Here is a 23,913-nt window from a genome sequence, read left to right on the forward strand (position 1 = left end):
TGAATATTAATGAGCAAATCTAAGACAGTAACTAAGGCCTTGCGTATACTGGTGGTGTGTCGGCGTCTTTGAAGTCACAATAATGTGATGGATGATGAATCGTTTATTTGTTTACTGATCCTAAATTAATAAATCGATTTAAATAAAGATACAGGTCTCATTTTAAATAAAAACCCCTCCAAATAAAGACAATCTACAATTAAAGACCACTTTTCTGTGGTCCTGATTGAACACCTTTACTATGATAGATTTTTTTCCAATTAGGGAAGGTGAATTAGAGACCAAAGCAGCTAAAGACCATGAAATATCCTGTTCTAAAATTGGAGTAAGACCTGACAGTCAAAGTAGGCAGTGGTGAGGCCTGAGGCGCCTGCTACTATAGCAAAAGCTTCATTGAGCACTACTACTTATCTATTATTCAGGTATAAGAACATAAAAAACAGTCAGCAGTACAAGACTGAAATGACAGGCTGAATTTACAATAAGAAAAAATATACAAATGACAAAAATTCAAATATTATTTAAAAAATACAATAACAAATTCACAATTCAATTTAAAAAAAAATTGAATATATATAAAAGATAAATAAACCAATAAGAATAAAAATAAAGGAGGATCATATATAAAATTATGTATATATGTACAAAGTTGTCAATTAAATTACATCAATTACCAATTATTTTTATAAAAATTATTATTTACAAGTACAAGATTATTAAAAAAATACCCCATTCACCCCGGCGATTTTTAGCGGCCCTACGTTCTTTTTCTTGCAGGCCGTAATTATTTATATTATTAATTTATTATATTATTTGCAATACTTTGTATTGTTTGTATAAAACAATACAAATTCTGGATTTATGTAGCGCCTCACGTTGACACAACCTTGAAGCGCTTGAACATTATTACCCCCGGATAACTGGATCAAGCACATATGGAACACACACTTGTCCCATGGGGGAATTCCATAATGTTGCAGCTGTATTCAGCGCAGGTTGTGTTTGAACCTACCAGGTACCCACTTGTACTCCTGGGTGGAGAGAGACAATCATAGATAAAGTGCCTTGCCCAATGACACAAGCGACTTGCACAGTGAGAGTTTTGAACCCCCCGACCTCAAGGTTGGGAGTCCAAACCATAACCGATGCGCCAACCACTTCTATATGTGTGTATGTACGTGCATATATAAAATTTGTACAATGATTTGAAAACGTTTGAAAATGATTAGAAGAAAGTTCTTGACTTTTATTATCACAAAGATTATTATTATAATATTTATTATTGATCTGATGGAAATGGTATTAATATCATTAATATTATCAATGATATTAATATTAAATCAGTATATGTTACCTTTTTGTTTTGTACACAAGAGAAAACTTTAAATAACAATTAAGGAAACAAAAGGCAAAAAGGGTGAATTTCCATGAAATTAAGGGAAAAATATATGTGTATGCATATGGTATTGGGTGTGTATGTGTGTGTATATATACACACACATGTGCATGTGTACAATTTTGGAATGTGATGTATATTGAAATATTTGATAAGCATTTTTGGGTCCTAAAAAGAAAAAAAACATATTAATTTATTATTTAGAAATTAATACAAGTTAAAAGATGCATTGGAAAAATTACAGTCAGCCATTGAGGACTGATCCCTTTCAGGTGCAATTGAGTTTTAATTTTTATATTTTTATGTCACTGATGATAGAAAAAAAAATCAAAAAGTAACAAAAAGAGATAGAAATAAAGGTGGGTGAAATTTCCACAAAAAAAAAAAAAATTATTTGCAATACGTTGGGTAATTGTATTTTCTTCAATGTTACAAGTGGGTAAGACACAGAGGCATTCATAGATTTTGTACCATATGTTTATGATTAATTGAACTTCAAAGCTCATGACTAGCAATTGTGGTTGCTCTATATCTGAAGTGATAACAAAATAATCTTATATGCTGACAGACACTTGGCCAGAGCACTTATTTCAACTTTTCAGCTATGCAATTATACAAATGTATATAGAAAATGTATGGAAAATGCACGATATAGAATTTATAATCATTGCATTACATTATAGAATAATGGTATAATTCGTGTTTTATGCTGTTGCAATATATTGTAACACTTTGTATGAGTGTTCCATGTCATTCCATTGCCAACTCCCACTCACCCCGTAAACCTTTGTTTGTAGAAATACATGTAAAACAAATACACAACAAAATAAGCTGATACAATGTTTTTAATCCAACACACAACAAATGAAAGAAAATATAAATACAAGCAATAGACATTGACCCTATCCAGTCTAGCACCTTACACCATAATGATTAAACTGATAGAAAATGTGGTTTCCCAATTAGATAATAAAAAGGTGAATAAAAACAAACAAATAAAAGTCACAGATTAATTACTTGATAGAGAAATTAAAATTGTATGACGTCAAAAAGTACTTCAAAGAGACTGCAACATGCCACAAATAGTTTTTTTGAATTATTGTCATATAGCAACATACAAGGATAATAGTTTAATATGAGACAGAAAATAATATATATGGATGTTTGCATGCAGTAGTTCTAATGGCGTTATGATATATGCATTGAAAGCATATCATATATCAGCATACTATATCATATATATTATCATAGCATATCATAATCATTTATGGCAGGTTGATGTTGGTCTATTACATATCACTATACTGTATCATAGCATATCATATCTATCATAGTTTATTATATATATCATAGAATATCATTTCTATCATAGCTTATAATATATATCATATCATAGCATATCATATACATCATAGCATATATCATGTCTATCATAGCATATCATATATCAATGGCAGGTTGCAGTCATTCTTAATTATATATTATATATCATAGCATATCATATATATTATATATGAACGTACCATAGTATACCATTATCATTCACTGAGCAATGAATGTAACTGTTTAAACATTACTTACCATATATTATAAAGTGCTGCTGTCATTTACTTTATATTGTTCTTTACCATATATTATGTAATCTATTTCTTCAGAAATACAACATAGCAAAAAGTAATTAACTTTCAATACAGTTCATGGTTAAAACTTTAGCTAACACTTGACATTTTTCTAAAAACTGACTTAGAGTCAACGGTCACAGACCACTCTAATAAGTGCCTAGCCAAAAATAGTTACATTTTATATAAAAAATAAAACGTTATGAGTCCACTTTCAAAATCAATTCATAATTAAAATATAATCTCTTGCTAGTAATTTTTCTAGATATGCACTGTAATATACAAGTTATACTTGTTGAAAAGTGCAAAAACTTAATATACAGTATTAGCATTAATCTTTAGTTATTGGTCAAAGAGCGCAAAAGAAAGCAGTTAGGATCTTAGTTACCATTTGAACTAGTTAAGCCAGGCACTCACCGGGCATGACGGTCGTTGACCGACGCGATTTTAATAAGAAACGCGCGCAACAGATAATTTTTAATGACGATCTGTTCAGACAGCTACCGACAATCAGCAGACGGTGTTGCATCGTCAATCGCTCACAGCGAACTGAGTTGGATTCGTCGTGTGACGGTTGTACGACGCAGTGAGTGCAAGGCATTACACAATGGAAACATAACAATATAATAGACTGGTATCACTTATAAAGTCAATCACCACTGTTTATATAATCACACTCTACTAATTGTTATAAAAATCATAAAAGCATGTTGAATAAAAAAGGTTAGGCCCATCTAAATATTATTATATTTGATAACGAAGGCCAGTAGCAGACAACTGACGTGCAATATTTTTTAAAACTGTATAACACTTTTGTCCAATATATGGATACACTGATATACTGACTGACTGAATGTGCAACAACTAACAAATTGGAATAACCCATTTAAGTCGAAAAGACCCAAACAGGGGTCTTTGAAACTAAATTACAAAACACAAATAAAATACAGCTGCTCCAACGCAACTTAACAAAAAAAATAAGTTATGTTTTTTTGGCATGGGATGGCCAAATAATTGACTTCTTGTCAGATGAAAGTACATTTTAATAGATTCCTGGTCAGTGACATAGGCATGTCACCATTACTACAATTTGGGTGCTGGCTTGGAGTTGTTAATTTTTTTGTATTTCAATTACATCTCTTCACTTATTTTAAGTTTGTGACCCCAGTATTTTCTGTGTCATGTGCTTTAAAAGTGCAGACTTTCACATGGAGAATCATTTGCATGACGTGGTGGGATGTTAAACGTAATAAATTAATCTGGGCATGCGAGAGTGTTAATTTCTCGTCGCACGGATTCTAGGATGCAATTTGACCAAATCTACATTGTACAAAGAATGTAGGACGGTCAGCACGAGTACATCTGTTCTAGTGTCTCGTCGTCGCACATTTAGTAGTGCACACAACAGTGGTAGAACCATACGTATCGATACTTAAGCATGACTTGTTCTAATACTTATCAAAAGCTAATAAGTAACTTAAATGTACAATGAAAGCAATTCAAATAAGGAATTTAATTGTTCTACTTATCACAAACTGTATCTTAAAGCAGACACGATAAACATTTCTGAATATTTAAGACATGATTACAACAATCAGAGCCACTGTTAAAAGACAGAGTGAATCCATAATGTATCCATTTACTTTAAGCATTAGAATGGCAATTCAAAGCCAATCTTAGTAAGTATTGATATAAAGTAATGCAAAGCAATGACAAAAAAATAAAATAATAAAAGCAATAGTAATATTCACAATAAGAACACAATTTTTGAGACAGAAACCTGACATAGTCATGCATAATATCATGTTGTAGTATACCTGACATAGTCACGCATAATATCATGTTGTAGTATATTTACAATTCCTGTCCTTAGATTATGTTGATTTTTGAATCAACAGCAATGCTACAAAATATTAGAGAAAAAATACACAGAAAACTTAATATTACAGTGTTGCTCTAACTGAAACACTTACAGTACATGTATTTACAAGTTCTCTAGGCACTTATATGCCCACTTTATTTAAATCAACTTATTACTTAATTGCATCTACTTGTTCTGAATAATTCAAGCAATGTTTTAAAAATATCACTTTAACTTACAGAATATAGATGGAAAAAATATATAAGTTTTTAAATCTCATGAAATTCTTATAGCTGCTTCATTTTGTTTACAAAACATATTTACAGTACAAGCTTTCCATGCACTCTATTCCCCACTAAATACTCAATTCCCTGACTAGTTACTCAATGCCCCAACTGGATACTCAATTCCCTCACTGGATACTCAATTCCCCCACTGGATACTCAATTCCCTCACTGGATACTCAATTCCCCTACTGGATACTCAATTCCCCCACTGGATACTCAATTCCCCCACTGGATACTCAATTCCCTCACTGGATACTCAATTCTCCCACTGGATACTCAATTCCCCCACTGGATACTCAATTGCCCCACTGGATACTCAATTGCCCCACTGGATACTCAATTGCCCCACTGGATACTCAATTCCCCTACTGGATACTCAATTCCCCCACTGGATACTCAAATCCTTCACTGGATACTCAATTCCCCCACTGGATACTCAATTCCCTCACTGGATACTCAATTCCCCACTGGATACTCAATTACCCCACTGGATACTCAATTCCCCCACTAGATACCCAGTTCCCCTACTGGATACTCAATTCCTTAAATCAGTCTGATAATTCTGCTAATTATTCAATTGTCCATTCCCTATTGAATTTTATTCAAGTAAGAATATACTTATTATACCAAAATACTAAATGAAAATATGGCTATTTACAAAGCATTTACTTCTATTTAAACCAAAACCATAGGTGACCCTCCCAGCTTGACCTATGTAGCCTTGTCGGCTGATATTTAGGGGCCGTCTTAAATATATGACAAACTAATAATCAATGACAACAATTATTGTTGAAGTCAAGTCATAAACTAAAGGTTCTATTCTCATTGAAATTAGGTTTTAAACAACCTAAACGAACAGGCACATGGGCCTCGGTACGGCCTAGCCTAACCTAGCCTGGCCTAGCAAGGCCTCGCCAAGCCTCTACACCTGAAAAAAACAAATATTGTTTGACATCCTGTTACCTGGAAGATACTCTTTAATACTAAAGGTATCAGAGAGTTTAAGTTTTGACAAAAATACTATACTAACATGAAATTGGTGCTGAAAACTGGCCTCAGAGTGAATTATGTCTCACCCTTTGACTGTTCAAGCGCTCTGAGGAGGTCATTTCCATGCAGGAGACATGAAGGCGTGATCGGCGCATTGACCTCTGCATCATATTGGTTGATGAGCGGCAACAGACTGGCAATAGAGGGCGTGCCGAATAACGATTGAGTTGGCTTACAGATATTCTTTGAGGACTCATTCTGTAGTTTGAGAGGAACATAAGGGAAAGTTAAAGACAATAATGGTAGAGTTAAAGTTCATAATTATTTTACTTCTTGTGCTATTCTTGAGGTAAATTATAATTTTTATTATAATTGAAGTTCACTAATTTATAGGATTTTATAGTTAGACTGCAATCTAGAAATAAAATATGAATTTTGTGGTTGATGAGTTTTCACCTAATTATACCTACCTCACTTAATTTCAATAATTGTATTAAAAGAAAAACTGATTGAGTTGATAAACACATTAAATCAGTTAGTATTAATGTCTGAAATTTCCAAATATTATCTTACCGCTTTCATAGCTACTTGCTGTAGAAGCTTAGAATGTATGAGTTTGTCACTGGTCAAAGTACGATCCGATTGGCTGAGAATGCTGGCCCATGCATTCAGGTCAACTGTTCCTATTGTCTGTTTACCTGAAAACCACAAAACATATGTAATATTTAGCAACAACATTATCATAGTTACTATCCTTATTATTAATACAGTTCTTAGAAAGCATGTGGCCAAATAAAGGAGGAAGGTGGTATGGCAACAATTATCTGAGAATAATACAATTTGTCATGAAAGCAACCCGCAGCCGAACAATGTTGCAGAGCTTACACAACATAAATACCAGCTTATAATGATAAAACTTTATTAATAATGTGAAAAAGGCCACCTACAAGTAAGAAGGTTTAAGAAACTATAGGAGAATGAAGATGATTTACTGCCAAAAAACAATGTTGCTAAATACACAAAGGGCACAGCTCAATACTTGAACTACTTACGTTGTGGAAAAATTGTTGATTTTGAATCAAATTCTTTCTTCACAGGCATTCCGTTACCAGAGGAATGTGCAAACAATTTTGCATTTGGTGAATTGAAATCGCTACTGAGCTTGCGTTTCAGTAATCTCAGGTTTGATCCATTATTTCCATAACCAAATTGTTGCTTTAGGTAAGGCTGACTAGCTTCCAGCTGTCTCCAATCAGGATCGGGATCCTTTTCTGGGTCAAAGTTCATTCGTATATGGGGCAATGATGCCATCAATCCTGATGATGATGCTGCTGTTGAAATAATCTGTGAAGTCTGTGGTAAGCTTAGTGACGTTACTGGTGACATTTGTAACGTTTGTTTTGAGTTCTGTGACGTTGCTAGTGAAATCTGTGATGTTGCTGGTGAGATCTGTGATGTTTGTGGTGAGTTCTGTGACATTGCTGGTGAGATCAGTGATGTTTGTGGTGAGATATGTGATGCTGCTGATGAGATTCGTGGCTCTTGGTTAAGTTGTACTGGTAACCCCTGCAGAGTATTTTGCTGGCCATCCTTTTGATCACAGAGAATCTGTAGAATGCTGAGACAATCTTCTGGAGAAGAATATTGATTGGAGGTCTCCAGATGCAATGGTAACACGGATTCATGAATCGCCTCAAGAATTTTGGGGCTTTTAGCAGGTGCACCTGTGTTTCCTGATCCAACAGACATGTTTGGCATGCTACGACTCAGACCAACCATCCTGCCTCTTATACACATCTCTTATAATGATAAAACTTTATTAATAATGTGAAAAAGGCCACCTACAAGTAAGAAGGTTTAAGAAACTATAGGAGAATGAAGATGATTTACTGCCAAAAAACAATGTTGCTAAATACACAAAGGGCACAGCTCAATACTTGAACTACTTCCCGGGCCCCTCACCCTAAATCCGCCCCCTGATTATTGCTTGAATAGGATGCTCATTTACCTGTGGTGACATTTGACTCTCTGGCTGCATCTCAAAATCCATTGGTGCAAATGGATCAAAGTCCATAAAGTTGTCACCGATGCCATGATTCATTTCTGCGTAGTCAAAGGCGCACTCATTCTTGCCTGATGACATTTGATCTTCTGTAGAAAAAAAAACACAACATTTGTCAAAAATTTCACCAGAATTGTAAATCAAAAAATTCATACCATTCTTTTTTCGTTCTTATTTTATTTTGGTCTTATTGTCAAAAAAAGAATTGTACAAATTTGAATTACATATTTTAATTTATTTAAGTACAGAAATATATTATTAAATATATTATTAAGTTAAAGTAAAGTAATCCGTCTCCAATGAATTCATGTTTGCACGTTTTTACTACTGTATGTTGCAAATTTGAATTTCATATTTTCATTATTCAAATACTGAAACATATTGTTGATTTTAAAGTTAGGTCAAGTAATCTATCTTCCACAAATTCATGTTTTTACTAGATGCAGCCCCAAACCTAAAAAGCAGGGTTAGCAATAAAATTACACAAGATAATAACCACCCCATACACACCAATACACCCCATACATACCAATTTACTAATTTAGAGGCAGGGCACCATAAGCCGAAGCCTACAGAACATACTAATTATTTAAGGTAGCTTCTTTGCCACATGTCATTCATCCTATAATATGCAACTGCCTTAGAAGTTACTTAAAAAAGTTTGGTTTAAAGTTCTGTCAAAATTATGAAATTTTCTTTCACAAAAAACTGTATGCCCATATATAGTCATGATGTGCCTATATATAGTCATGATGTGCCCATATATAGTCATGATGTGTCCATATATAGTCATGATGTGCCTATATGATCATTATGTGATGTCATCATGACCATATTTAGGCATGTCACATGTTTTTGTCAAATAAAATTTGATAGTCTGAACAGGGCCCATATATGTTCATGCTGCTTGGAACTCCCACCAATCACCCCAAGGATTAGACATTATGCCCATATATGGTAATAGTTTTGTATTTCTTAAGCCCCTCACAATAAAAATCATTAAACCGCTTATAAAAATATACATAACCAAGGAAACTAGTTGGAATATGGATGGCTTGTTGACAGCCAGAGTAGGATGCAGACAGAAAGCTAGTATTTGTCATCTCCCCAGTGACACTTGACCTTTGACATGATAATAGTTTTATTCAATCTCTGTTGTAGATCCTCCTCTTGGTCAGCTAGAAACACATTAAAAAACCACAAATATCTACTCTGCCAAATTGACATTATAGAATATTGGCACTGAATTCAACAAAGATTTTTTGCTGTCCAAGTAGTGACAAGAAACAGAGTAATTTTGCATTAAAAAAAAGAAATCTTGCTTATAGTTAGCATGTAATTGCTTTAAAATATACATTAATTGAAAATTGCTTACTTTAAATAAATTATTAGTTTAAAACTGAAATTTAGAAAAAAAAAAAAAATTCTTAACCACTATATGGATATATTAACTTTCCTGTTTCTTTTTCATAGACCATAATTTGGCTGGTATAACTTAAGAATTTATATAAAAAAAAACATCTGTAAATCAGTAAAAACTGAAATATTAGATCTGTTTTATTGCAAGACAATATTTATTTCATATATTTAAATTGAAGATATTTCACCACAGATGGTATATATTCAAATTTCCCACATTTTTTTAAACCTCCACAGGTATTTAATTCAACAAAATAAAGAGCGATACATAATAAACACAATTGTTATAGCAGAATATATCCAAGATATTTATTGAGTCTGTTATTCATGGAGAGAATTACTTCACTGCAATGTTTACACCACACATGTTATTATACAAACAATTAAGCTTGATTTTATGTTACGTATCTGATGAATCATAATGATGATCTTTGGACTGATGAACATCAATTGATGACATCTCACTTTTATTTATTTCGATTAAGTCTCAACAAAACTCCTTATAAAATTGGTCGAGGGTAGACAAAGCCTTGTAACATGCCACTTTCTCTCCATACTGTTTCAAACTGTTTTTAACGTCTATTAACTCTGGTCACGGAAGAAATAAATCTGCCTATAAATCCCTACCAACATTGGCTGTGGGCCAAAATATTATTGCAAAACAAAAGTTGCTGGTGTTAATGGCAACAATGGCCAGGACTACGGCTGACAAGGGACAGTGTAACATACTTATAACTGACTTTAATGGCAAAGCTTTGGAATCCGTTTCTCTTGATCTTTGGTACTTAATGGAGTTAACATAATATCTTTAAAGTCAGACCACCTGTCCATATAAAACATTGTAACAAATACTAAGATATCATAGCACATACAGTACAACAACAGCAATATCTTAAACATGAGAGAGGACATTTATGGTTTGCTCTACCCCACTAAAAAAAAAAAAAAAAATCAGAATCAAATTGTTATTCTATTATAATAGATAATATAACATGAAGGGGCTTAATAATTAATAATCAAATTGTTATTCTATTATAATAGATAATATAACATGAAGGGGCTTAATAATTTAGAATTATTGAAATTCATTATGCTGTACAGTTGAAAGCAGATTAATGATTGATTAGTTTAAATTACTTTTTCAAAAGACGACGGAACACTAGACATAGGCTGAAAGGTAAGTCACTAATACTATAAATAGTAATTTGCATTTTAGCCTCAAGAATAAAACATAAAAAGACCAGTCCAGTATGCCCATATAGAGTCATGACATGTCATATTTATGATATGATGTCATCATGACCATATTTAGGCATGTCACATGTTTTTGTCAAATAAAATTTGATAGTCTAGACAGGGCTTAAGGATCTCCATGGTTCAGTGCACACATAGAATTAAAGAAACTAGAATTGCTATGTTTATTTATACCATACCTAATCAAGTAATGTATACAAACAATACATTGTGGTTTGTACGTCTTGTTGTGATATATAATTGTTGCTTCTGTACTGATCCAGGCATAGCCACCATCTTTTGCCAAGAACCGGTATTGACCAATCACAGTTTGTCCCTTGGAATATACTGTAAACAAGCCACAGGTGTTAGTCAAACTGTTTATTATATTTATGGCACAGTGCTAATCCTATGTCTAACAAGCGGAATGTCTTGATAGTTGGATCATTTATCATAGAAGATAGTACTTCAGGGACCAAAGGAGATCAAGACACACCAGGCTGGTGACTAATGAGGGGAATGATAAAACTGACAATCATGATCTTTGACAGTGACATAGTGCAAAAGACTTTGAAAGTTTAAAAGAGAAAAAGGATCCACAAATAAGATGCCATATGTTCAGCCTAGTATCCAGGGAAAACTTGAGGGGAGGGAATGATTAATTAAAGCCAGTTTTACACTAAGCAAATTTATTCGCGCGAATCAAAAGCGTCAATACATGCGCACACGCATTCACATCTCTATCAGAGTTTTTTACTTCAGTGAATCAGTAGTTTGAACTGTTTCTACTTTTTGCGAAGCAAAAAAATGCGCAACTAATCAGAGCTCAGGAAGCGAACCGATGCTTTTGATTCGTGCGAATATATTTGTCTAGTATGAAAACTAAAACCGGCTTTATGTTCTCCTCTTTGGTTTTCCAGATTTTAAAAGTACACTATCTTTTTAACAAGAGGTAAGAATTGGAAAAAAAAATAATGGGGAAATTTAAGTTATGATATTAGTGAAAATCTCCATTTAGGAACTATTCAGAAATTGTTATGTTACAAGTATACAAAATAGATGAATATATAACAGATGAATATAATAGGGATGATATTTACAGTCTTTTAAATTCTTTTCGACGACTTCGTTGTCACCAGCGTGAAAGAATTTGTAAAATGAGTGACCCTCTACTTCTGATGTTTTGTAACCCAAGAGTTCTTCAATTCTGAAACATCAAACAGAAATTAAGTATATAGAATTTATATTGCACAACATACAGTCAAACATTAATGTACAACATGTGGAAACCATTAGGATTGATATATTTATCTTCCTTGAGCCCGTTGTCTTAAAAGTTAAAATTCATGGAAATACCTAAATCCCCGATAAAACGAAACCGCAAGGTCATACAAATTAAGGGGCAGAACTCACTGCAGAGCTAGGCATCGAAATATAAAAATAAATATGTCGATAAATAAAGACGTTTATATTTAAATGATCAGACTTTGCATAGCCTTTGCTCCAGATTACAATGAACTTGTTTAAGCTAAACAATGCAAATGTCTAACACCAGCTAATGGAGTAGAACATTGTCTATTTTTGTAAGACTTAAATCCAAATATAATGCATCTATATTAGCTGAAGTTAAAACTGTTTAAATTGCCTTTGCAAAGCTTTTACCATCATCTTTAATTATCACTTGTGGAGGTGTTTCTCTAAACCATAGTTACTATACTATGCCCAATCTGGATTCAACCTTTCATCAAACTAACAATAATATACAAACAGTATAGCATTATCTCAGTTGAAATATTGATTAGTGAAAGTTGAAATGCATGATAGCCAAATAAGGGGTATTAGAAACCACCAGTCCTTTGTCAGTTCAAGAACAGTATATGTGCATGTGTGCACTTTATGGCTGTTCCTTGCTTAGGGCGTTGTATAAATCAAATAATAGGAATAACTTTATCTAATCCTGTTCACCATTCCATGTTATATTTCTATATTTTACTTGTCAGTATTATTACAATGTTTGCCACTAAGGAATAAAAACTGCCAAATATACTCAGCAGTATGGAAATCTCTAATAGAATAATAATAATAGGCCTACAAAAGTAGAGTACTTCATTATGATCCTACTAAAAAATATGATGATTTATTAGTGTTGCATAACTGATGTGTTATCATACTGAATACTCAGTACGTCCCCAAATAAAACATGCTTTGGGTGGGAAATGGACTCGCAGGCTATAAACGGAGTTTTTTTTAACACTAAATTTAAGGGCTAGTTGGTGTATGAACACAAGCTTACCTTTCATCTCCTTACCAAAATCCCTTGTGAATTTTTTTGCAAGTATTTGGGGACGTACTGAGTATGATAACATGTCAGAAAGAGTAAAACATCACTCCTATAAAATGACCTTGTTAATTACCTGCTAAATGGACGAAGAATGAATGACAGTAGAAAATGTACCCGCTAGAAAAGGCTAGTTGGTGTAGGAACACAAGCTTACCTTTCATCACAATCTGTGAATTTCATGTCCATATTGTGTCTGGACACAAATGTTTTACTGTCCAATGGATGTTCAATGTTGGATGGGTGGGGGATGGGTGATGCAACGACCACAAGACACAAACTTGATGATATTGTTGATGTTGCAGTTTTTGAGTCGACCAAATCAACCCATTCTTTATGACCAACACACTGTACCACCTGTAAGCATGGTAAATGCAAATTCATGGTACAGTACAGTATAATATTTATTTTGCCAAACTTAACCAAGAATAAGAAAACCTCTCAAAAGTGTACATGGGGATGATCTGGAGAAATATAACCAAGATAAAGACTTTTTTCGCTTTATTTTTCCAATTACATCTGTTCACTTGTTTTGTGCATACATACCCTTGTATTTTGCGTGGTATATAAAACAAATTAAGATATATACTAAAGAATGAGCATAAATGGAAGCTTACTGAATATGCCTGAACAGAAACAGAAAAAGTATAGTGTCCTTCAACATTCCGTAAACCATCAAAATTATGACACTAAATCAAATTTAATTTTTATCATATTAATAAAGAATTAATAATAATTTATAATTGTTTTTTATCATTACTGTATCCTCCCTGTTATTCGCATTTATGCTGCTGGGATGAAATGAAATAAAATAAATAATCATTACAAGTTTTCAACAAATTTTATGAAACCGACCTTGTAAATGGCCGACTTGAGATTGACGGTTTTGCCCTTTTCTGTCAGCGTACATTTTAATCGTAACAGGAAGGTCTGATGCTCCCTCACTTTGTTGGTTATACACACTCCTGGCCTGTCTGCTAACTGTTCACGAATCTCTTCATGATCGCAAGGATGTGTGAATTCATAGATGCTTTGTCCCATCAGATCAACCTAGTAGGAATAAAATATTTCAAAATAACACCTTCTCCCGGATAACCCTAAAACTTAATTTGCCAATTTTGGCACCCAGCTGGCAGGTTGGGTGTGGATATTGAGTACTTGAATACTCTGGACCAGGTGGTCACATGACCTACTAGGTTCTAGATTGTAAATAATCACTGTGAATAATGTAGTACTTTAACAGAGCCATAACCTAGGGTGCGTTTGGGCAAGTTTTTTGTGGAGTCTAAATGGCCATTACCAGTTCTAGCAACGAACGGGTATTAAACGTGGAGCGTCTATAACCGCTGATAATGAAACGAAATAGTCTATTTAAATTTTCATGGTCCCTGCTTCTTTTTAATACAGTACATTTCCAAAAACAAAACCGAAAAGCTCGATAAAATAAATTATTTCAACTGAGGGCTAGCCTAGAATCCAGATTATTACCTTATTACATTGTCCACCACATGCATACATGATCGTGGCACCCCTACTTATTCGTTTAACAGTGGTAGTAATTTTATGTTTTTAAACTACAATTTTCAAACGAATAAAAGTTTATTTATGGTATGCTTTATTATTGTTGTAGCAAATTGATGATAAACATGCTAAAGGGGCTTAACCCCAACCCCCAACAGTTTTTTTCCTGGACCTAACTAGGGTGAACCCTTGGACTTGAATTTCAATCTACAGTCAACTCCCACTCAACAGACTGTAGTTATGGATTATTTGGAATGTTCCCAAGTTCAATTTTCAAATAATGATTTCAATGACTTCCTACTGTGGACATGCTCATACTAGAATCAAATTATGGAACTTTGGTCTGCAAAAGTCAGTAATGCTGATCAGCCCCGTGTGAGTGTGGCTCATTGGGATTTTAGGCAAGCTCTAGAACCACAACAGATTAAGTGAATTGCAGTGTCTAAAAGAGACAGAGAATATTAATGTAACTAACATGATATTAAATCTACTGGTTTTCCTTGCTATTTAATTTACATTAGCTAATCTAAAACCATAAAATTTCTAGTTCCTAAACAAATACACAGAGTGGCCTGCATTCTACACCCAATGGAAGTCATGTGATCACTTACTTCCAAAGTGTTAACAATCTATTGCATCAAACAATTTTTAGGAAGGAAGTTACGAACCCTTTCCTGAATTGATTCCACGAATAGGAAACCTGTTGATATAGATGATGCATTATGTGTTTAAGTATAGGCCTAAATAGTATGAAGATCACTCCAAAATTGACAAGGGCATTTTATTCTTCATTTCGCTTTTATAATTTTATTTTTGGCCAATTAGCGAACCTGCCGCCACAAAAAAATGGTAATTTCAGGAAAAAAAAAACAATTTTTCTTTATTTTTATTACGCCCTCCGCTGCCTGGAAATCGCCAAAGATAAGATATGTATATTTCTTCCTAATTATATAAATTTGAAGCATTTAACCATCCTATTTTATATTCACCAATAAAATTGTATTTTTATTTTCTCCTCCGTCTATGGATAATTTTGGCAAAACTATTTGCTAAATAAGAAAACAAAATTTTATTTTTGTTCAACCCTTCTCCGATGATCCTTTAAAAAATAAGTAAGCGAAACAAGGAATAAAAAAAGTTTCGCCTTATAATAAATAAATAAATAGATTAATAAAAGATAAATGTAGTCCCAGAAATCATTACTTAACGTAGGGGAATGAGCTGTTAGCCTATCGTTCTAAGCCTTGTGTGGTAGAATTTACAGTTTCTTCCCACATTCCGTTTTCCGCAACCACTGTGCCAACTGCTCACGTATATAAATAATAAATCAAAACGCTTTTTTTTTATAGTTTACTATTATAGGCCTATATAAATTTACTATAAGATAGACCAAATAAATCTGGATGTTAGTAAACAGACTGACATATTCTCTCCAGTTTAAATTTTTCCTTTAACTTTTTTAAACATAGTAAAAGTAATAGTCATTCCCTGTTAAACTAGTCTATTACAATTATTTCTTTTGCATGAGAATGATGTGTATCATGAGTCACCGTTTCTAGTTTAGTATCAGTGATTTTAACTTTTTAACTCCAATTACCTACAAATAAGGGACCATCTCCAATGTTAGTTACTGCTAGTTGCTTGTTAAAATACAGTTCACACACATGGGTCATTAATGCTTTCAAAGAGTAGATTTATTTTTACCACTGTACCCTTCTCAGAATGTCCCTTTGTATACCATTATTAATAATTATATAATTAATTATATTAATTATATAATTATTATATATTTATTACTTTGTATATTTGAAAAAGAGTAGCCATAAACAATAGTAAAACTTGGGCACTCACTTTCTATACATAGTAATAATTTCTAGGTTCAAACTGGTATAAATTATTGCTTTACTGGATGAGTTAATTAATTATGGGTTATACTAATTATATAATTATAATTAATTATATATTTACTACTTTAAGAAGAGTAGTCATACACTCGCTTTCTATATCAGTACCAAATTTCTAGGTGCAAACTATTATAAATCTTTGCTTTTTTGGATGGATATTATTGATGAATGTTCAATTAAATTAAATTTTAAAAATTTATTGTAGACAAGCCATTTCAATAAACTTATATTAGTTCTCCATTATATACAAAAAGAAAAAACAGTGAAAAAAAAAGTTATTTTCTTTCTTAAGATTGGCGCTGTGACCACTAACTGCTGACTTGGTCCTTCTAACATCCATTCTTGGAGAAATTCATAGAATGGTGGATAAAACCGTAGCGGTAATTTATTTATGTAGCGCCTTTCACAATAAGAGTCATAAAAGCTCGTAAATCTATCATTAGCACATCATTTTGGAGATTTGCATTTATCTACTCCTTTGAATACTATACTTTAAATGAATTTCTGACAGGGTGAAATTTGTCAGCATTCCTTATAAGGCAGTTTTGATAAAATAATGGGAACGCCACATCCTGTGCCTAAGAGTGGTTTTATTTCACTTTAATGTGAAGTTTGACATTATAGTGACTTTTTTGTAATAAAATGAAAATATTCTATTTAGTTGAGCCAATATATATTATTAGGTTATATAACAAAGAATCTGTTTGCAGAAAATTAAACTAATATTTTGTTTAAATTGTGTTTCTGAATTTTTTTGTTGTACTATATGTGTATAATACCCAAGAAATAATTTCATGTACTTGTTGACAAATAAAAATGAATCTGAATCTATGTGACAACACAATCCAGATTACACATTACACCGATATATAATAATGAAATAACTTTGTATTATCTTTCGTGGTAGATTCACAAATAGATTATAACAAATATATATATATATATATATATATATACAATACCTGTGCCAAACCAAGGAATTTTGAGACATTTTCAGACAGGTAAACAAAATCTCCTTCTTGAGAGAGGACATACAAAAAGCCTTCGAGGGACTTCAAGTACAAATCATCTATTAGTCGGTCCAGCAGCACTTCTGAGTTGTTCTCTTTACCCGTCACATACCGTCCTGCTATGCAAAAAAAGAAACAAATTGGTAGAAAAAATTACCGTAAATCCTCAAATAGGGGCCACACCAAACATGTTTTTTTTTTTTCACTAAGTGCTGCTCTATAATAAGTGCTACGAGATTATTTTATTCTGAAGCGCGCGTAATGAAGATTATATAGTACCCTGTGTATATGAAACACTTTGAGAAACAGGGTTTTAGTACAATGTACTCTATACAGTGTTTAAATGAATAATATGAAGACACAAGCATACCTTAATAAACATTTATTAACAATGATGCACGACATATGACAGCAGGGATGTAGTTATGGTGGGCGGGGCCACCTAGCTTTGAAGTTTTCCACCCAGTCTAAAGCTAATTTCATGGCCTTCCACACACGCTTATTAACTCACTTTATCCTTAAAATCCGCTCATATTATTTAGAGTTTACCAATGTTATTACCCACCCACCATTTTCTACAGCTACAACCCTGTGATAGGCCTACCAAACTAATACCCCTTTTTTACACTGCCAAAGTCAGAATAGACCTGTGTTTATTCCGGAGTAATCCCGGGTGCATTTCTCATTTACATCAAAGGAAAAAGTCTGGGTTGATGCCGAGTTGCAATCATTTTACACTGGCAATGAATGCGGGTTCAAATACCACCCTCAATTGCGATGGTGATCACTTTGCTCGAGTTGCACACGTAGAAATAAAAATAAGCCAATACTTACAACTGATAAAAGAAACAGTTATTTTAAGCCGATTTTGACGTTTAAAGTATGCATTTTCTCGCCGAAAAAAAATCTGTCTGAATATACCAAACACGCACACAAACAAATCGTGGATGATGAACTGCGCATGTGTTTTTTAATTCTAATGTTTAAATGTTTGTGTATTAAGTACTCCACTAACGCCAGAGCGTCTATAGGGGTTTACACTTAAGCGGCGAGGAGCTGTGTGTACAAAGAGATAGTGCTGTGATAAGCTCCGCGGGTGGCCGTAGTGCAATTTAATAGGCACTAGCTGACTGTTTAATTGGATTAAAGATAAGCGATAAAGTCGATGTTACTCCTTCTGTTCTATTTTCTCTATGCACAGACCAAATATAAACAGTCCCCTCCCTCATCGATAAAAACAAAGGCGAAATAGGCCTAATCTATAATTGTTCCAATTAAAAAGAAACCGCCCTTCATCACTTTTTTTTTAGATCACAAGTGTGATAATCTAATAATATTTTCTATGTGCTCTTATAATACAGCAGTACTACTGTTCTCTTGATTAATTTATGCTGCAGGCCTAAATTTTTTGGAACAAAACAAAATGCTGAAAACATGTTCTGATAGAGGAAGCACATGAAGTGCAGTCATCGAAATGAATTGCGTAGTTGAAGTTTGGGAAGAAGGGAGATAGAAGCACAAAATACCAAAGGATCTGGGAATAGGCAACTGTTCCAAAGGGTATCCGACAATCTTGAGATTTCCACGAAGACCCTGGGATCATATAAGAGACAAATTTAATAAAATGGAAATAAAGTTAGGCCTACAGTGACTCTGAGCTCCTCTCAAAATGTTACACATGCATAAATGCCAATAACATGGTTTTATAATCTGAATGATCGTATTTCGAAAACATTTTCGTTCGGTGTGGTATGTGAACATGTGCCGAGAACATAATGTTACGACAACATTTTATGCCGAGTACATAATCTGAATGCGCCCTAAGTGGAACATTATGCTGTCAGTTGGAATAGTACTGTAGTACACAGAGATCAATACTGTACATGGAAGGACAGAAGAAAAGTGGAAATTGTAGATGAATGGGAACTCATAAAACATTCTTACTCAAGCAAGACTTTTTATACCTTTTCGCAAACTTATTTTTTTTCTCATTTAGCAAATGGTTTTCCCAAAAACATCCAGACGGAGGAGAAAAAAAAAAAATCAAATTTTATTGTTGAATGAAAACAGCGTAGTAATGCCATGGGATGGTTAAATGCTTTAAAGTTATAGGGCCTATATATGAAGAAATACATCTTATTATTGGAGATTTTCAAGGCAGCAGCAGGCAAAAATACAGAAAAACATATCTTTTTCTGAACTGTCCATTTTTATGCGCTAATTGGCCAAATATAACATTTTATTTTTATTTGAAAATGTCATTGCGACCACATATCACCTGGATGTAACATTGAAGGTTTTACATGTTGAGTGCATGGGAATGGAAGAGCAGATGGAAGTGCTATGATAGATAGATTTCAGCATTGAACATAAGAGCAGGTGGGGTCATTAAAACATACCGTTGGACATTTCTTAAGCTGTTAAAGTACTTAACTTTAAATAATAATAATAATAATAATAATAATATTGAAAATTTATAAAGCGCCGGTATCTGTTTAAGGGAAAACGTATGGCCCCACTCCACAAGAAACCGATATATGACAGAAAAGGATACAGTAGTTAATAATTCTTTTCTGTTAAAAGAACCAGAAAAACAGTCACTGAATATTACACGAGCTGTACATGCATGAGCCTCGCTCCCTCTATGTAGCCATGCATCAACAGATACTCCACATACAGTACATGCGTGAGCCTCGCTCTCTCTATGTAGCCATGCATGAACAGATACTCCACATACAGTAATGGCGGTAAAGTTACAGTAACTATGCTATTAGTTATTTTGTAAGTTTTAGCTAAGTGTGACTGCTTTATATTGCATGCTAAAGTACCACCAAATGTCAAATTTCAATATTAATTATACAAACTACAAAGAAAAACACATCAGTTTGGCTACCGGCTGTCCCTCCTTGTTTTCTAATTTATTTTTTTTTGTCTTTCGTGCGTGCATCCCACCTTTATTTCAACCTTCGCAGAATAATTTAATGCACAATTTGTTGTCAAAGAATTGTATCAATATAATTTTTTAATGAAATGTTTTAACCAGACTCACTCCAATTTCAATGAAAATCACCTAAGTATTAGTACTATAAAAAAATTCACAGATTGTCAAAAAAGTAATATCGCTTGTTTTACAGTATAATAAATATTACATCTTCATTATTTTATATGTTGTAGTTAACACCCAGGGCAACAATTTACACGAATTAAAATTTCACAGTGACGCGATCCACAAGGTCAAATTTGAGGTCAAATGGTCACTGACATTAGATATGGTCAATTTTTAGATTTAGATTCCTTAATAGTTAATTTTCTTTTCAGAAATACCAATTTTATGAACATTTTAGCTTTTAAGGTATGACTGCTCTACATGTATATTGCATGTTACCACCAAGTGTGAGTTCATCAAAATCAATTACTAATTATTAAAATTACAAAGAAAAATACATCAGTTTGGCTATCGGCTCTCCCTTCTTTCTCTCCGTTTTCTAATTTAAGTTGGGACATTTTTAAAGCTGTTACAGTATTTAACTTTAAAGTTAGCTGCTAACTATGCTATTATTAGATGTTGTAAGTTTTATCTATTAAAGTATTACTGCTCTACATTGTATGCTACATTACCACCAAATGTGAAACATCAATATATTATTATTATTAATATTACAAAAAAATAAAACTACTTTAGTTGGATTTTCAATGCAGTGCAAATCTACAGTAGACTTGCATGTGATGAACTACAGTAGAGGCCTACCATTTTAAATAAATACCTCAAAATAATCACTCTTTTCTTTTTTTACCATAATTTTAGAGGGTGACCATTTCAGCGATATTCAGGACCTTCTTTTAAAAATAAATGAAATAATATGATGCATTTATCAGCGGAGTCTTTTTATGAGGCTTGGAATGGAGTTGTTTTTAGTCATGACAAAAGGTCCTGCCGTCATAGGAATTGAACCCAGGACCCTGGGATCAGAAGGCAAGCATCTTAACCACTATAGCTATTCAACTCCACTCTATGCTGCCTAAAAAATGTTTATAGCCTGCCTGTCATTTACAAATTCATGAATTTATTGTATGATGATCAAGTGAAGCATGTCAATTACTAGATTCAGTTTTAATACATATCCGGGATAAAGCTTTCAAAGGAAATTACAAGATTACAAAGCAAGGTAATACCGTAGCTGGTTTAGAGCTTATAAAATTTTATGATTTTGGTTTTTATTTTCAAACCAAATTGTACAAATTGCAAGATCTTGAAGAGGGCAGAGAAAAAATTATTTTGTATTGGCGTCTTATGAAATCATGCATGCCGTAGTGACGTCGCATTGTAGTAAAATCAAATTTGTTTGTTTTCTATTAACTACCATCATCAAAATTCAATTCTTTTCAGAATTTCCCTATGCATCAACACTGAGCACCACTGGAGAACAAGAAACCAATTTGCAGCACTCATTCTTCACCAAGGGAGAACTTGTATACATAACCAAAAGACTGTAGTTAAAGATACCCCATAACGCCCTTTAATAGTGAGACCAAGTGTGGGAAAATTAATACATTCCTAAAATGTGGTCCTTCCTTATCAACTATATACTGTATATTATACAGTCTCTGCCTTACATAACAAAGTACAACAACAATTTCTATGAAGTTCAAGTAACACTTGGATGGATACTTCACTAGAAGCACTATTTGCAAGCAGCATCCAAAGCAGGCCAGACCCTAAAATTATCACAAATCATATAAGGACAGGTCGTTTATTCATCATCACAATAAAAAAAAAACAAGCATAATATTCTACACTATAAAAATTCTGACAATGGGTCTGGGTCATAGGATCAGCAGAACGAAGGGGTTTCAAGTGCTCCAGCGTGATCATATGTGAAATTTATTATTATAGGGTATTCAGGCTGTACTTTTGTTGCGATGCAATCGTTATAATCGGGAGTATCAAGTATCGTTCACCACTAATTGCAACGGCTGGCCGCATTCAGACAAAAATGTGCCTCACGATAGGCTAGGTAGGGCAGAGTTCTTTGCGATAGCGTGATGGAAAAGTGGTCTAGACAAGTAATACAGTACATTATGAATATTACAGCCACATCAGCTAGGTTTCTTAAAGCAATTATATTTAACACAATTTTAAATTTTACAAACTTGATATCATACCTTTAAATACCTTGCAGTTGATTTTTGTAGTATAAAATGTGTATATTGAAAACTGATTCTGCCATACTATACACTGTTATCAAAAGTTGATAATTTACAGTATCTGGTTCCATACATCATTTCTGATGATGACTATTAATGTTGACATATTGAATCCCAACACCATGGCAGGCATTAAGGTATGTCATAGATTTTCACTTGTCCCCGGACAAGTACCTTTGAAAAATGCACTTTTCCTGAAGACAATTTTACTTGTCCCAATATTATTGCTCAATAATCATAAAAATATAACACAAAAGTAAAGTATTTTTGCTAAGGCCCTACAATATTTAATAGGCCTGCTGTATATGCATACTGCATGGATAACACAAAAATGTTTTTCTTTCTTTTTTTAATTTGCAAGAATTTCAATAATGTATAATATGGAGAATTTCAAATAAAATAAACATTATTAATAGTATTCTATGTATGTAGGTGTGTGTTGATCGTTTTCTTATTACATGTTTAAAAGCCGTCGTCTCGACAACTGGAGGTAAAAATTCCTCAGGCATAATTGATTCCCACGATACACAAGTTCTAAACTACAGGCTGATAGGACTGTGTTTTATGCAGTATTTGGAGAAAATGGGAGGAGGTGGCCACATCGTCTGTTTGTACCCGTTTGCAGATCTTAATTAATTCTAATACTAACTTTAAAATGTTTTGTTACTTTTTTTTTTTTTTTGGCAGAGGATACAAACAAACTAATTCAAATTGCACAGGAAAACCTCTAGAAAAATACTGTAGATACGCAGAATCGTAAATTCTTGTGTTCCTAATATGATAATGAAGGCCTCAATTTTCTGCAAAATATCCATGGAAATCGGCTCATATTTTCGAAATGTGGCGATTTCTGGGCCTAATATTTTACACCCAGGAATATTTTACAGTCTCGCACATCCTTATTTCATTTATTGCAAAATATATAAAATTGCTTACCTCTCAACGAAAGACAAGAACTGTACAGTAGGCCTAATATAACTCTGAGGATAGGCCGAGGGGACGAATCCCTTCCTGAGAATCTCCGAGACGGTAAAATTTTTGAGAGGGGAAAAAGATTAATTTATAGGC

At 33.3% G+C, this 23,913-nt stretch overlaps 1 protein-coding gene across 1 annotated transcript in view; it reads right to left on the reverse strand.

Moving 5' to 3' along the window:
* Nucleotides 1–2,223: 2,223 nt before the first annotated feature.
* LOC117107365 (hypoxia-inducible factor 1-alpha-like) overlaps nt 2,224–23,913 on the reverse strand; it is a gene marked incomplete in the record, with an annotated part of 25,360 nt that continues 3,670 nt past the window's right edge. The window contains 9 exon segments of the mRNA XM_033249023.1: nt 2,224–6,411; nt 6,727–6,851; nt 7,206–7,950; nt 8,162–8,304; nt 11,063–11,215; nt 11,968–12,074; nt 13,363–13,562; nt 14,061–14,255; nt 17,593–17,756. Coding sequence (XP_033104914.1) covers nt 6,229–6,411; nt 6,727–6,851; nt 7,206–7,950; nt 8,162–8,304; nt 11,063–11,215; nt 11,968–12,074; nt 13,363–13,562; nt 14,061–14,255; nt 17,593–17,756 — 2,015 coding nt within the window.

The sequence above is a fragment of the Anneissia japonica genome, unplaced genomic scaffold (genome assembly GCF_011630105.1).
Source record: "Anneissia japonica isolate Jap-2015-1 unplaced genomic scaffold, ASM1163010v1 scaffold9668_len1562885_cov226, whole genome shotgun sequence".
Taxonomy (NCBI): domain Eukaryota; kingdom Metazoa; phylum Echinodermata; class Crinoidea; order Comatulida; family Comatulidae; genus Anneissia; species Anneissia japonica.